Source organism: Ciconia boyciana, chromosome 1 (assembly GCF_034638445.1).
Source record: "Ciconia boyciana chromosome 1, ASM3463844v1, whole genome shotgun sequence".
In the NCBI taxonomy this organism is placed as follows: domain Eukaryota; kingdom Metazoa; phylum Chordata; class Aves; order Ciconiiformes; family Ciconiidae; genus Ciconia; species Ciconia boyciana.
The window spans coordinates 88,113,043-88,128,435 of record NC_132934.1 but is presented as its reverse complement, the minus strand read 5'-3'; the positions used below and the strand labels follow the sequence as shown (position 1 = coordinate 88,128,435).

At 43.4% G+C, this 15,393-nt stretch overlaps 1 protein-coding gene across 2 annotated transcripts; it reads left to right on the top strand.

Moving 5' to 3' along the window:
- The first annotated feature begins 328 nt into the window (after nucleotides 1-328).
- Nucleotides 329-8,120, top strand: HAO2 (hydroxyacid oxidase 2). 2 transcript variants are annotated; one of them, XM_072851089.1, is made up of 7 exons: nucleotides 329-459; nucleotides 1,226-1,377; nucleotides 2,213-2,496; nucleotides 2,859-3,074; nucleotides 4,890-5,048; nucleotides 6,708-6,777; nucleotides 8,065-8,120. In XM_072851089.1, the coding sequence occupies exons 1-7, from the start codon at nucleotides 329-331 to the stop codon at nucleotides 8,118-8,120; spliced, it is 1,068 nt and encodes a 355-aa protein (XP_072707190.1). The 2 variants fall into 2 exon arrangements, with proteins under 2 accessions (XP_072707190.1, XP_072707200.1); XM_072851099.1 differs by lacking the exon at nucleotides 2,859-3,074.
- The last annotated feature ends 7,273 nt before the right edge of the window (nucleotides 8,121-15,393 follow it).

Genomic DNA, 15,393 nt, shown 5'->3' with positions numbered 1-15,393 from the left:
ATTATACAACTGCTGTGTCTTAAAATAGCAGAGGACCAAAAATGTCCTCTTTGGGTTTCTGTTCATTAAGACAGAATAAAGAGAGGCACAGACATGCAAGCTGCTTCCTACTTTTATGGTTGCATCTGCAAGTTTTCCTCATACTAGGGAGAGGATGAATAGCAAGATAGACTGAGACAATCTCTCAGCAACTCTTCTACAAGATAGATGGGTCCAAGGTTTGCATTAAGTGACATTAGAGTTCCTGGAAGAGAGGATGACAGTTCAGGGATCTAATTTCCACTCCCTGTTATTCTTTTCTTCAAGGTTCCCAGAGTCTTTCTCGGCAATGGCTATGGTGTGTCTTTCAGACTTTGAAGCTTATGCTAAAAAGTATTTACCCAAGATTGCTTGGGATTTTTTTGCAGCTGGAGCAGATGACTGTAGCACTCGAGATGAAAACATTCTGGCATATAAAAGGTAATGGTGAGGAGGAAATGAGGGGTGTTGTACTGGAAGCTTTTAAACTAAGTTTTTATGCAAGTATTTGGACTTCACAAGCCAAGATTCCTTACACCTTGCCCTTTCAAGGTGGTCTCCAAGCAAAATGCACTTACCTGAATGACATACGCTGTATGCTAGTCTGAATATGACATAGATTTTATGAGGCATAAGGGATGCTGAGGGTCCAGGCAAATGGTATGGTTGGTATGGTATGGTATGGTATGGTATGGTATGGTATGGTATGGTATGACATGACAGGAAAGGGGATGAGTGGCTATAATAGAATGAGATGCAATGGGGAGCATTTGGTGAACAGTAGGAAGCCTACATGTAAGTAGTACGGGATGTGGGGAACATGCTGCAGACAGTGAGGGCAGGCACAATGTATAGTGAGTGGTGGAGTGGAAGGCAGAGACCTCGGTCTGGGTTGCAAGTAGAAGGAATCTGTGGGATGGACAGTGGGAGAACAAAAGCTGGTGAGCTGAAGTAGGAAATGTGGAAATGATGTACTGTGGCCAGTGAGCAGGACTATGGGATTAATGAAAAGTGGAAGTGGCTGAACTGCTGGCTGAATTGGCCTCTAAAAGTGAACAGAATTGACAAAGAGCCTTTGTTATACGCTGTTTTCTTTATTGGCTCAGATTCCTGCATTGCAATAGGTAAATGAAGACCTGAAGTTTCCATGAAACTTCAGAAAAGCCACTGGACAGCTACCATCTGAAGGGTTTTTATTGCCTTACAGAATTCATTTCCGGCCACGTATGCTGCGGGATGTATCCATGATGGACATTAGGACTAAGCTCCTGGGGACTGAAATCAGCTTTCCTGTAGGAATCGCACCTACTGGCTTCCACCAGCTAGCATGGCCTGATGGAGAGAAAAGCACAGCCAGAGGTACTCTTCTGCTTTGTTACTGTGTAGCAAAAAGGGGTTTGTGGAAAATCGTCAAGAAGCTGTTAGGATGACTTGAAGTGTGACTGAGCAAAGTCTTCAGGCTTGAAGGGGCAAAGTCCTTCCCACTTTCTGACATCTCTTTTTGTGGATGACCCACTTGGGTCTGGTGACACAAAGTGCGTGGGAAGCCATATAGACATTGCTGTACTTCTCCAGCTACCTCTATTACAAGATCAGCCCTGTGGAGGCTGCTGCAAACTTAAGACAGAGACTGTAGACACATTTCTGGTGTACACAAAGGACCGCACAGGTCCGCAGAGCTGTGGGCTCTAGATAGGACATAAAAGTGGTGGATGGGACTCAGCCTGTAAATTTCTTGTTACTGGTAAGAACAGTGTCTCCCTTGGAGAAAAGCATTACCTCTCTTCCCACATCCTGTGGTGGGTTTGGAGAGCTGATCCCTGGAAGTATCTTTTTTCCTGTGTGTGTTTGTGTACACTGAGTGCATTTGCCAGCACATTCCTGTGAGGACAGAGTCATAAAGATAAAGTTCATGCTTTTTAAAAAAAAAAGTTGCAAAATGAAAGCACCACTTGGTAAATTACCTCTCCCTTTCCTGCTTTTTTAACCATGATCCTACAACAGTGAATGGTAAATATAGCCATTTTAACCCCAGGGGTGTATTTGCCAATTGGTAGAGTGCTGTGTTTAGTAGGATAGAAGTAAAACAGGAGTTCAGGTGTTCTCTGTAAACTGTAAAAAACTTTTGTACCTGGTGTCTGGCAGGACTGTTCAAATGACCTTGATTCTGATTATTTTCCAATACCTCCCAAAGCGGCCAAAGCGATGAACACCTGTTACATTGCCAGCACGTACTCCACCTGCACGCTGGAGGAGATCTCTGCAGCTGCCCCCGGCGGCCTCCAGTGGTTCCAGCTCTACATCCACCGCAACAGGGCGGTTTCCCAGCATCTGGTCCAACAGGCGGAAGCCTTGGGTTTCCAGGGCCTTGTCTTCACTGCAGATCTGCCCTACACAGGCAAAAGACGTGACGATGTCCGCAATGGTTTCCGCCTTCCTCCCCACATGAAACTGAAGAACTTGGAAGGAGCCTTTGAGGTTTGTAAAATGATTCCTTTCATTCACTGCGCTGGTGTGTACCGCATGAGACAAAACCACTGGGTAGCTGCTGCTTTGGCATGTGCTGTACCCAGGGTGTATCTTCTCTCCTTCTGGTTCTGCAGCATCCTGGCTTGACCTCCTGCCAGCCTGGGTTCTGACTTCAAAATCCCAGTCCAGCTTCCTTAGAGACACTGGTCTCTATCCCCATTGTAATTATTCTCCTCCAGAGACACATGCTTTCCAGAGCTGACGAACATGTCTGTTAGCAAGTTTAATCTTTTCTTGGGAAGGGAAAGACATCAAGGGGCCTTTGTATTGTTACAGCTCAGATGAGGTTTCCTTCTGTCCTATGGCTGTAGGGAGATGACTGTTCTGAGTATGGACTGCCACCCAACAGCTTGGATCCTTCGGTCACCTGGAACGATATCTACTGGCTGCGGAACCTGACCCACCTGCCCATCATCATCAAAGGCATCTTGACGAAAGAAGATGCAGAGCTGGCAGTGAGACACGGAGTTCAGGGAATTATTGTGTCCAATCATGGTGGAAGGCAACTGGATGGAGGACCTGCCACTGTAAGTGAGAAGATGGATGTCCCATGAGTGTTTATTGTTTGCACATCTGCGCTAACCTGGGTATCTCTATGCTCGTCTTTGTATATGTGCTTCTGGTGGACTTGTGTGTTTGTTGCATGGCTGTGGATATGTGCACAGGTGCTTCAGCTTTAAACTGGTAGAGATGCATGCTTTGGCATGGGCTACCCACTCAAGTATTTTCTCAGCTTCTTGGGAGGGTTCTGTAAGCAGGACTGAACCCACATAACTGCAGATAAACTGCTGGCCTAAGTTAGTAAAAGTTTTCTGCCTATGTCTTCATTAGCTGGTGCAGTGCACACGTACTCTTTGCGCACTGCAGCAAAAATAAAATGAAGCTCTGGAATAAAAAATGTACAAATGAGAGCATAATGTATTCTCATTGTTCACATCTGCCAAAACATACACAAACAATGCAGCTAGATTTAGTAAGAGGTCTGCTTGCATATTTACAGATTCACATCTAAATGGGAATTTATTGACTTTCATGAGCCAGAAAAAGGATAACTTATCTCGAGAAAAACTCCCACACTTTTTAATCTGTAGAAAGAAATTGTGGGTTGTTTGGATGCATGTGTATTTCACTGCTTTAGTTTGGCTTCTGTCAATTTTTCCAATGGTTCTTCTTTTACAGTTCTACATTGCATAGTATCTTACAGACTTTCTTTTCTCTGTTTTCCTCTGTAAAATAAAAATAGGCACCAAGGAATTCTCTTCTATTCTATGTCAAGGCTGACAATAATGATTAAAAAAAAATCTAAATGCTAAAGACATAATAATGGAAATGGCATCCACATTAAACTGCTCTTCTTACTTAGAAGTTTCTTTACATACACAGGCAAACCAGTAGATACCTAGTTCAGCTCTGCTACTCCTCTGGTACTGCACCTGGCAACAGAAGCTATTGTCCTTGCTCTTGGTGAGCTACTCCTGGAAAATTTCAGCCTGAAATTTTTCAGTCTGAAATTCTGAAAAAAATTATGACCAATTGGAAGAACCTGCTTAGTAATCTTAGTTATAGCTGCCCTACATAAAAAAGATTAAAAGAAGACAAAAGAGTATAGGAGACTGCAGAAGAGAGACCTTTGGATTTGCTGTGAAGGAGGGTTAATTAGGTCTAGTGCAATGTCTTGCTGCTGGTTATACTACCTTTGGGACCAGAGCCAGCATCTCTGTGTAGTACTGCCCTACACTACCAGCCTGGCACTGCACTGTGCTCTGCAGAAAAGACCTTAGGGAATCAAGAGACTTAGCCTGGAGGAAATTACACATTGACTGTACTGCATAGCAAATGAAATCCTTCATAGATGCTTTATGGGGTTTGAGGAGGCTTTTGACAGGTGGTCACCAGGATTAGGTTGAAAGGTAAGTTTAGGCAATTTGGACAGTAGCAGGGAGAAGTTTGACATCAGCCTTTTTTACAAACATTTGTATCACTCATCATTGTCTCAAATGAAAGTAAGATATTAACGACAATTATTTTAATTGATATTTATTTTAAAAATCTTTCAGAAAGCAAGTGAAAATGTTAGTTTTTCACTTATCGGAAGTGCTAGCAAACAATATCAGTATAAGCAAAGCACTGGAAAATAGAATTAACTATCTGGCAAACAGAACAGGGAGCTGCACTTTATTCTGCAGCTTTTGGTGCTAAGCTATTTGTGATGCATTGTCACATTTCATTTAAAGAAGGTATGCTATTACAGTATTGCATCCTTGCATGTCTCTTTGGAATATCTCCTCTTTCTCTTGGAATCAAAAGCTGAGCTCAAGGTGAGAGTGGCTGCTTCTTTGCAGATTGATGCTCTGGTTGAGGTTGTGGAGGCAGTACAAGGCAGAGTTGAAGTTTATTTAGATGGTGGAATACGAAAAGGAAGTGACGTATTAAAAGCACTGGCACTGGGAGCAAAATGCGTCTTTATTGGAAGACCAGCTCTATGGGGTCTGGCTTACAAGGTGAGTAAGGAGCTTTGACTTTGTACGTCTACTTCTCATACTCTCCAACACTCTGTTGTTATTTAAAAGCCATAGAGACAGTTTTCACCAGTGAAGAATCTTACCCATGATTTTTTTTATTTTGCTGAATTTTAAGTAGAAACACCCCAATTTTAATCAAAACCAGACATTTTCTGTGATTTAAAAATTTTATGATTTCAAATATGATTTTGAAACTGGTAACATTGTTTTGTGGGACTTGATTTCTTGGTGTTGCAGTTTGGTGCTAAAATACTGTAGGACTCAAGCCCTTCAGTGCCTTTGAATATTGGAGGCAGGCATGTTTGCCACAAAGATGAGTCTGACAATTTTATTTTCTGTCAGCTTACTTGGAAACAATATATTGTTTTGATACAGCATTTTCATAGCGGTGTTATGAATTCTTCAGAAATACATATAGAACTCAATCCCACTGATGTCTGAAACATTTTGGACAAGACTGAGCACAACTGTGTCCTGTAGGTGCTTGAGTGTGCCACTACTCAGTTTCAGCTTTGCTTCTTAACTACTGGCATATTTGTGTGATCCAGAGTCATGAATTAGGCCTCTGATGCAGAAGGTTAACATAATATAATTAAAATTAAAATGTAATGATACCAGTTGTTTGCTTTGCTAAATTTTTGCTCTTTAGCCTCTGGATTGGAGCTTTCAAGCTTTTCTCTAAAAGAAAAAAATATTTCTTTCTATGGTCTAGAAACATTTCCTATCTTTTAAATGAAACCCCTGGTCCAGTGCTGTGATTGCTGTGGATTCCAGTAGCTAGGCTTTAAGCAAGAAATCACCTGAATCTTCTGAGAAACCTGGAAGAGTGGGCAGCACTCTTTCTGTTGCCAGTAAACAGAGAAAAAGAGCCTAACATGAAAAGGGTGTTGCTGTGAGTTGCCTGCATTTTTTCCACAATGCAAACAGAAAGGAGATGGGATTTTTTTGAGTTCAACTATGCTTTGGTATTATATTTCATAGAGTATTCCTAAAGACATATCTCAGTGGCATTACCCTAGCATACAAGAGAGGAGGGGCATGAACAAGCACTGACATTGTCTGCACCCAAAGCATTCTTTATTGCAAGAAATAAACATAAAATTTATGAGAAAAAAAGAAAAAATTCCTCCAATATTTTACAGTAAGATCAAAATCATATGTACGTTTTAATGGATTTTGAGCTTCTTCGTGTCACTTGCTCAGACAAAAACACACAGTGTACTATTTTTAAAGATTCAGTCTGGTATGCGAGTAAACTAAAGTTTTTAAAGCTGTACCATATATAAAACTCTCATTAATTCATAAAACGCTATCAGCATTGCAAGGGTTGACATTTTAAAACAAGCCCATTGGTGGAGATTAACTGAAAGCTAAGAAAAAAACAGCTAGAAAATGTCAGAAGTGAAAAACAGCTTTGTTTTCTTTCCCTGTTCAGATGTATCACAAAAGGAAAAGCATCTAAATTAATCTGTTATGAACTGAGCACATCCATCATATCATTTTAATCATTCATCTGTATGAGACTCTGGATTTGGCACGGACTTAAGGGACTGTCCCAGCTCTCACAGTGCAAGCATCCTGCAGCATTGCTCTGTGCCAGTGCTCCTTTTACCCTGACTGCTTTCTTTGTTGGAGCAGGGTGAAGAAGGTCTTCAAGACGTTTTGAGAATTTTGCAGGATGAGTTTCGTTTGTCGATGGCCTTAGCTGGTAAGGGTTTTGCAGGTTGTTTGTAATCGGTGATACAGAGGTTTCTGCATGCAAGCCATCTAACATCAGAAGTCTGATGGATGGGTCACAAAAAGAGAATCCATGTGAGCTGTGCTGGTTCTAGTTGCTATATTTAAGGTGATTCTCTGCTTCCTCTGAAACCACTTGGCATTTCAGGTGCTACAGCAATGAAGCTTGCAAGGAGGAAGTAGGTTAAAGCAGCTTTCTGCCCCAGTTAAAGGGATGCAAAACTGCTAAGTAGAGCTGAACAAAACTTGTAATTTCTGTTCTGCTGGGAATTGCAGCATATGTTTTTCAGTATTTAATTTAACGTTTACCAGGGTAAAATTCAACCAATTTTTTTGCTGCATGAAAAGTTTGGAAAAAATGGATGCAGAATTTTTCTCTACATATTAGAGAATACAGTCTGTTGGTGCAGGTTCAAATCTCTGCATCCCACATGCTTTAAAAGCCTCTGTGTCTCCTCTAAGCTCGTACTGTTGTTCCTCATTCTGTATTTCTCACTTCTGCTCTTACCTGTAGCTGCCATGTTTGACCCCCTCACTGAACAGCAGATTTGCACAGCCCAGTGCAAACTCCAGTTTCACACATGAAGAAGTATGACATGCAGACCCAGTGCAGAAGTATTCAGACATCAGCAAAGGGTCTTATCCCACTTCAAATCATGTTTTAAAGATTTTCATGCTCTAGCGACCACGAACTCAAGTGGATGGCAACACTGACTGGGAGACTGGAACTGAAATCCCGTTGGGCATTTCTTAATAGGCTGGTTTTTTGGGTTACTTTTTCAACTAATAAAGATTCCTGCAAGGTTTTTTCCCAGGAGGCTCTCACACTTCTTTACATGCAAAAGGGCACTGAACTCGGCAAAAGTAGCAGGTTGGGACCTTTTTGGCAGGGCTGTGCAATTCCACCCAGATTTGACCAAATGAAATGGCAATGCAAATCTCCACCTCCAGTCACTTGACACACAGCAATCCCTGTGTCTTTTCTGTCTGCCTTTCACTTCTGGCTGGATCAGATGGCTCTCTGCTCAGCTTGTTATAAGGATCCTCTTTTTTGATATTTCTAACTCTTCTTGTGCGGGAGGCCCGGTACCTAACCTCAAGGCTGAAGATGCCATTGAGGAGTGAGCTACTGAAGTACTAACCTGTCCCCACATGGCTCATACATGACTAAGACTGTGATTCAGTGAGGTGGCCTTCCAAGTTTCATCTGCAGACCTTTCTCTCTCACCAGCATGTTTCATTTCTCTGTTTATTTCAGGCTGTGCCAGTGTCTCAGAGATTGGCCGACACCTAGTTCAGATCTCAAAGTTGTGAACAGCCTCCTGCAACGCCCACCAAACAGAGGCAGCTCACGTTGAGGTCCCAACCAGACTGAAGAGAGAAAAAGGAGGTGCAAACATTGAATGTGCAATAAGTATCTGATAAGGCCTTCAGGAAACTTCTGAGGAGATTAGGAAAGGCTCCATGTTAGTGAAGGCCATTCTCTGCTTTTTTTGAGACCGATGAGTTCTTTAACACTTTGGGTAATTGTTACTTGCTTAAATACATTTACTTTAAATTGGCTGTTCTGTGGCATTACCTGTGTTAGGTCTTGCTCCCAAGCTCTGTTACATTGGGAAGCCAGACGTGGAAAACTATGTCCCTTCCATCTTCCACTTGGTTGTCCTACCAAGTCTGACTGCAATCAAGCTACAGGCCTTTCCTGCTCCAGGGCAGTAAGTGTTGTGGCTGATATCTTCCCATAGCTTGGGAAGCTTGGGCTTTCCTGGATGTATTAATAGCAGATACAGAAACAAGATGCATCAGCTAACAGGCACCCCAGCTACCCTTTGGAGGTGGGGGCAGTTCTTGCCCACTGCTTCTAAATGCAGAGCAATTAAATCAGTAGTAACCAAAGCAACACCCTGTGCTCGCTGCCGAGAGCGCCTCTTCCTTCACTATGTAGTTAATTTGCGTGGCAAACTCATCTGAGCAGTGGTCAGGACCTATGCATTCTCAGAGCACAGCACAGCAGCCAGAGCAGGATGACGGAGTGGGCAGGAGCTGCTGGCACCACCTGAGCAGCACGTGGCCTTTGCTCTTGGAAGGTGATGCAAAAACAGCGGTGCGCCTGCTGCCAGTGTAGAGCAGCATAAACCCTTGCTCTCCAAGGTAACAGAAATGTGTGCTCACCCCTTCCCTGTCCAAGTTTCTTCCTGAGACATGGGTCTTGCCTCCCCATGAGGAAGCACACTCTTGGTGGTGCTACCCACCTGCCATCACCTGGTGGTTATGGGTCCTTAATAACAACTAGGAGCTCTTTTTCCTTCCCTTCCCTTCCCTTCCCTTCCCTTCCCTTCCCTTCCCTTCCCTTCCCTTCCCTTCCCTTCCCTTCCCTTCCCTTCCCTTCCCTTCCCTTCCCTTCCCTTCCCTTCCCTTCCCTTCCCTTCCCTTCCCTTCCCTTCCCTTCCCTTCCCTTCCCTTCCCTTCCCTTCCCTCTTCTTGTCTTTTCTCTCTTCTCTTCTCTTCTCTTCTCTTCTCTTCTCTTCTCTTCTCTTCTCTTCTCTTCTCTTCTCTTCTCTTCTCTTCTCTTCTCTTCTCTTCTCTTCTCTTCTCTTCTCTTCTCTTCTCTTCTCTTCTCTTCTCTTCTCTTCTCTTCTCTTCTCGTTCTCTTTCACCTGGATGGTTCCTTTTCTGTAGCACTCCTTACAGCACAATCTTCAGCTACACCACCTAGTCTTCCTCTCTTTTCCTCGTTCCATCCCCTTGCATCATCTCTATGTCCCCCACCAGCCCCTCTTCCCCATTATTTTTCTTCAGGAAAATTTCAGTCCTCATTTAGGCTATTATTTTTGTGTATCACTGACTAACATGAGCCTCCCAGTGTCATGGACCTTTGGTTGGAATGCCAGAGCTGCCTTCTGGCTGCCCAGAGACAAGAGCAAGGAAGCCTGCTGCTGCCCAGAGTTGAGGTAGCTACTGGGGAGTGGAGATGGGGCAGAGTGGGGGTAGATGGGGTCCTGCAGCCAGGGCAGAAGTCTGTTGATGTTGTATTATTTGGAGCTGCTGTCTCTTGGGGTTTGTGTGTATCAGTAGGCTGCAGCATGAGTATTTAAACTATGCTACCTAGGAGGAGTTTAACAATACTTGTTTTTTAATCTTTATATAATGCTGTCCAAGTAAAGGTGTAAACAGAATTCATCTATTTAAAATGGCTAAAACTCCTGTGTGCACATTTGGTCTTTGTTATAAATGTGGTGTGTAAATCAGCGGGGAATTGGGCCAGTGTAACTGGAAATAAGCTGAATCTCCGTAAAGAGTTTAACTGATTTAACTACTTGGGCTTAATCAGGTCTTTTAAATGAGGCTAGATAAAATAGGACTGTATACATACATGAAAACTGCTAATGTGCCTCATCTTTAAAAATACAATGTCATCTTAAAAATATCTGGTAAGACACTTGACCTTGTTTTCTTATAAATAATTTTTAAGGCCAGACTCACCAGCACAGCTGCTGCTTTTATGGGCACTTTATGGCAGCACAAAATGGCTGAGGGGTGCTGTGCAGCAATGGGATGCCTCATGTTGCTTTGTGCCAAAGAAGTACCAACTTGCTGGGCGCCTCCTCTGCTTAGTGTACCTCCCAGTCTTCCCATGCACACAAGGCTCCCTTTCCTGGCAGAGGGCAACCTCGGACAGTGTTCTCCTGCAGTCTGCACTGCCCTGGGCACCAGGCATGGGCATCCCAAGCGGGGCCTCTCTCTGCTCCCCTTGGAGCTCTGGCATTGTTCAGTAAAAGCACCAAGAATAAGGGGCCGCAGGCAGGGAAGAGTGGTGCTTTTTAGGCTGAGGTTGTCCTGTGTATGAGGGTGAAAGTGAGGCGTGAGGTCATTACTTCACCCAGTAATTACCTGGAGGAAAATGCCACAGGAGTCGCTGGTGCACAAGGTCACACAATTACCTAACCCTGGTTTGGAGTGCTGTGTGGCCACTTTGCAACAAGAAAGTGCCAACTCTCCTCCCATGAAACAGCCTATGAGCTTCTTCGGTCAAGGCTCTCTCCTGGCAGAGAAGAGGTGCTGCTTTTTCTATGGAGGAGAAGGCACATGTGCTCCCCCAATTCCTGCTGAGCACATTTCCCACTGGCTCCTGGTGTACAAGGGAAAGGGGGGGCAGTGGCAGCACCTCCTTTTGCATGTATCTTAGAAGAACAAAATGAGGCTAGTTAGGTCCTAAACTTGCTAGAAGAGAGGCTTCCAGCTTATGCAAATGGCAGTGGCTGAAGGGGCCTGCTGGCAGACCGGAGACATCTGGCTAAGCTCTGGAGAGGAGCAGGATTTCCAGCATGCTTCCTCTGATACATCTCGGTGACTTCCCTCTGAGAATTTGGATTTTTTTAGATCTGTTTCTGGATGATCTAGAAGACCTAGACATGGGCATGTAAAGTGTGAGAGTGAGCAAGTGCCTGAATTTAGCTGCTGTCTTCTGGAGCTGATGCTGTGAAATGGGAAAGTAGATGGTGAGAGGCTGGGACAACTGCATTTAAGCTCTGTTTCCATGAAAATGAGCTCCTCTCCCTCCCTGGCAGATGACCATCAAGGCCTTTGCTCCTTATTCTATAGTCCCATTCACTGAAATAAATAATTTTTGTTTGGAGAAATCCAGGCACTGAAAAATCATCCATTTCTCACTTGCATTTCACTTAGATGCCTTTCACTTGCAGTCAGTCTCTGTCAATGCTTCATGCATGGCATGGCTGGTCTGCTCGTGCCACTCCTCACAGCAGTCTGTGCTCCTTAGAGCAGAGGTAGTGCTCAAGGCTGCTCTGCTGAGGCAGAAAAACCTCTCATTTCAGGCTCCAGAGTCTCAGCTTTCATTTAAAGCCAACAAAACAAGATGCTGGAAAGCATGTCATTTTTACAATTGTGAAGGAGATCTTTCAAGGAGGAAAGTCATCTTAAGAAACTCAGAGACATCTGCTGGAACTGAAACAGTTATGATGGAAATTGTCTGCACTGCTGAGCTGACTTGTGGTGGCTTAATTTACACCATTGTTGAGTACCATGAGATCGAAATCTATTTTGAAGGAAAGACAATGCCACATCATGAAAATAAGCACAATGGTTTATTTTGTGATCACCTTCTCTGTTTTTCCCATGGCAGTGAAGTTGGGGGATGGTGGATAGGAGGGCAGGTGGAGCTGAAGGACATGTGAACCCTACTAAATGTAGCCAGACAAATTGTAACCTTTGATCAAGGTGTTCTATAGGATTGTTGTATAAGATAGCATAAACATCTTAAACCAGAAATGTTTGCAGAGACCACTAATTTGCAACTCCTGTGATCTGGATGTCTAGTGGAGTACATCTGGAGCCAGATTTGAAGAGGCATGGAGCACTTGCAAGTGAAATGAAGGTCAGTAGGGGTCCAGGACTGCAGGCATTTGGAATGAGCAGCATCACAGAGCTGAAATATCTTATTCTCCAATCCTGTCTCTTGCTGTTGGCCCTTTACAGACATACAATTTTTCTATCTGATTTTTCAAACTATATAATGATATAGAATATCCTCCTAGCCCCTTCTCCCTTTCAGATCAGCATGTATTCCAAAATTGAGGCAATGCCTGTACACTCAGATAGTTCTGCATGCCCCTGGGAGTGAGGGGAAGGGAAGATTTTGTCGGTCAGGTTTGTGTGAGTATCATGCCACAGGGGTCAGTACCAAAGGGGAATCACTACAGAATCAGGCATGTGCATCCTGGGGGAAAATGATAAAGCCGCTCTTCAGTTGAGATTTCAAGGGCAAGCCACCACCCGTAGCAGAGTACCACTTCTGGGGCAAAGAGGCAGCTCACAGCGGTGCAGACCCCCTGTCGCAGCCTGCTTTGCAACTGGCAGCTGTCCTGGTGCCCACTTCCCTGGCATGCACAGGAGGAGCCACACTATCAAGAAGCGACCTTCTGCATAAGCCCTACTTTAAATTGGCCTTAAGGAGGCAGAAGAGAGAAGCTAGCCCTGTTAGGTCACTCTGTTTAGACCCGAATTTCTCACAGAGATAACAGTGTCTGCAGTGATCTCCAGCGGCCTTCACATGGAGGCCTTCCTCTCTGTTCCAGTAATAACAAACCTTGCTGGCAGACTGACAGCCCAGCAGATAAGACTGAGGAATAATACCACATTGCACACTTTAATGGACTTCAAGGATATACAAGAATAGACTGAGACAACTGGGTGTGCTCAGTCCTGAAAAGGCTACAGGTGTGTGTGTGGGGGGGGATCACATCACTGTCTTTTACTACTCAGTTGGAGGGAACAGAAAAGATGCAGCCCAACTTCTTGGATGAGTGCAGTAAAAGGGTGGAAGGCAATGGACACAGGTTGCAATGAGGAAAATTCCAGTTAGAAATTAGTGGGAAAAAATTCACTCTGAGGCTGGTCAGATGCTGCAACAGAGGGTTTTTGAAATCTCCATCCTTAGAGTTGGAGACTGGATAAGGTCCTTAGCATCCTGAGGAACCTCGTCTAATTTGATACTGCTTTGAGAAGAGATTGGGTCAGAGACCTCCAGAGGCCCTTTTCAATCTAAATTGTTGGGGGACATCACAGAATCATAAAATAAGAGCCGCACATCAGGTCTGTACTGTGCCATACCGCTGTATTGCTATGGTCAACTACCATGGAACTGCAGAGGCAGCACCTATACCTCTGTGAAAGAGGCTGCAGAAAGCATTTTCTGAGGGAAAAAGAAAGCTATTTGGTGAGTGGGCTTAAAAGAAGAGCTCACAGGGTTTAATCAGGCTGAGATTCTATTGAACAAGCCCATCCTACAACTCTTCCACGACTTTGGAAGTTGTCTACCATCTGGATTAAGCCTGTGTCAATGCATACCAAAGTCTCATGCCCCCTTTCTACACTCTGTCCTGCTTTCTGTATTTGATTGTTGTGAATACCTCTGATGCAAATTTAAGCAAGGTCAAATCTTCCAAAAAAAATATGCCCGAAGAGATTGTAACCATGTGGGTTAAGGACTAATCAAACCTTCCTCCCTCCCAACATCCCTGGAGGATGTAGCAGGGACAGGGAATCAGTCTATTTACAAGGGTAGTTTATCTACAAAATGGATCCAAATATAAACATTTTCCTTTGGCACATGGTGCAAATTTCTGTGGCCTTTAAATATATAATTCACTCATCAATTTCAGCTGAGGAAACACAGTTCTACCTAAAACTAAAGGGAAAATGAGACTAAATGTTTGTTTCTAGTTAATTGCCCAACTTGTGTGCTGTCTAATATAGCAAAGAATACTACAAGTAAGTCTTTCTGATCTTGAAGATCATGTAGTAAAAGTTTACAATCACTTTCTCCCTTCTACCAAAAGAGTTTTGGTCCTACTGAAATAGGAGATATTTTCTTTGTCAAGTTTGAATACACAGAACCATTGAGACTTCTTAAGGTGGTTGTCTTCATATCTTGGTTAAAGTGTCTTAAAACTGTTCCCCAATGTGACAAGTTGTGTTTATTCAGTTTGATTCAGCACAGCTGTCCAAAAGTTAATTATTTAAGTCTTGTTGCCTCTTGTCAATGTGTAACCAGAAGAGAGAGGAAAATGTTTCCAGGAGGGAACAGTGCCTCCTGCCCTGAAGGGGAGAAGCTTTCCTAAAGCGAATCTGCATCTCAAAGTACACCCTCTTTCCCAGAGCTGCCAGCATCTAGGCATTTTGAACTTACACGCATATGATCGTAAGAAACACAGTAATTTTTCACATGAGAAGCACATGGATTTTTTGTGGCTTTCTGGTCACAATTACTCTATGTTTAGACAGAAAAATGTCCAGTTAAAGAATGAGCATACTTTTGCATTTTCCTGCTTCAGTTCTCATCAGTCTGGGAAACAGGGCAGACTCCAGAAACCCCTTTCCTAAATCAGACTTCTTTTCTGGACAAAAGGATCTGTTCTTCTGTTCTTCTCTTCTTACTCCTGGATAGCTTCTTTTGCCTGATTGCACAATTAAACAGCATCACCCTGTGTAAAAGTATATATTATCCTACCTAAAACTTCTGTGCTCTGCAATGTTATTGCATTTATTCATTCCAGTACCATGATACAATTTGTTCTCAATGCTGCTGGGAATTTTTCCTTCACTATTTCTCTCTTACTGTCTTCTCATCTCCACTACACCCCCCAAAATCCTTTTTTCTCCCTGTGACAAGGCTAAGAAAAATGTGTTCTCCTAACACCAGCCAGCCGTTGCCCCAAAGTATCTTTGTCACAGTAAGCACCAATAAAGCCGGAGGATCAACACTGTTCCTGGACCAGCGGATTAGGGACACAGCTGTGATGGGACATAGTGGATTGCACATATATTAAGCTATCCACTTATTCCATATATAGCAATTCTCCAACACAAGCCAAAATTTACAAGCTCTGATTTTCTAAAATGATACTCCTAGACATGCAGCCCATTCTACAGCAAAATATCAGATTGTGAAGGCCTTGTTTTATGTTTTAAGTCAAGGGGAAGAAGACAACATAGTTAAAAAATGACTATGCCTTGACACAGAATGCAGAGTTGGTAAACTTTTCAGATGCTGCTGAAATATGTTTTA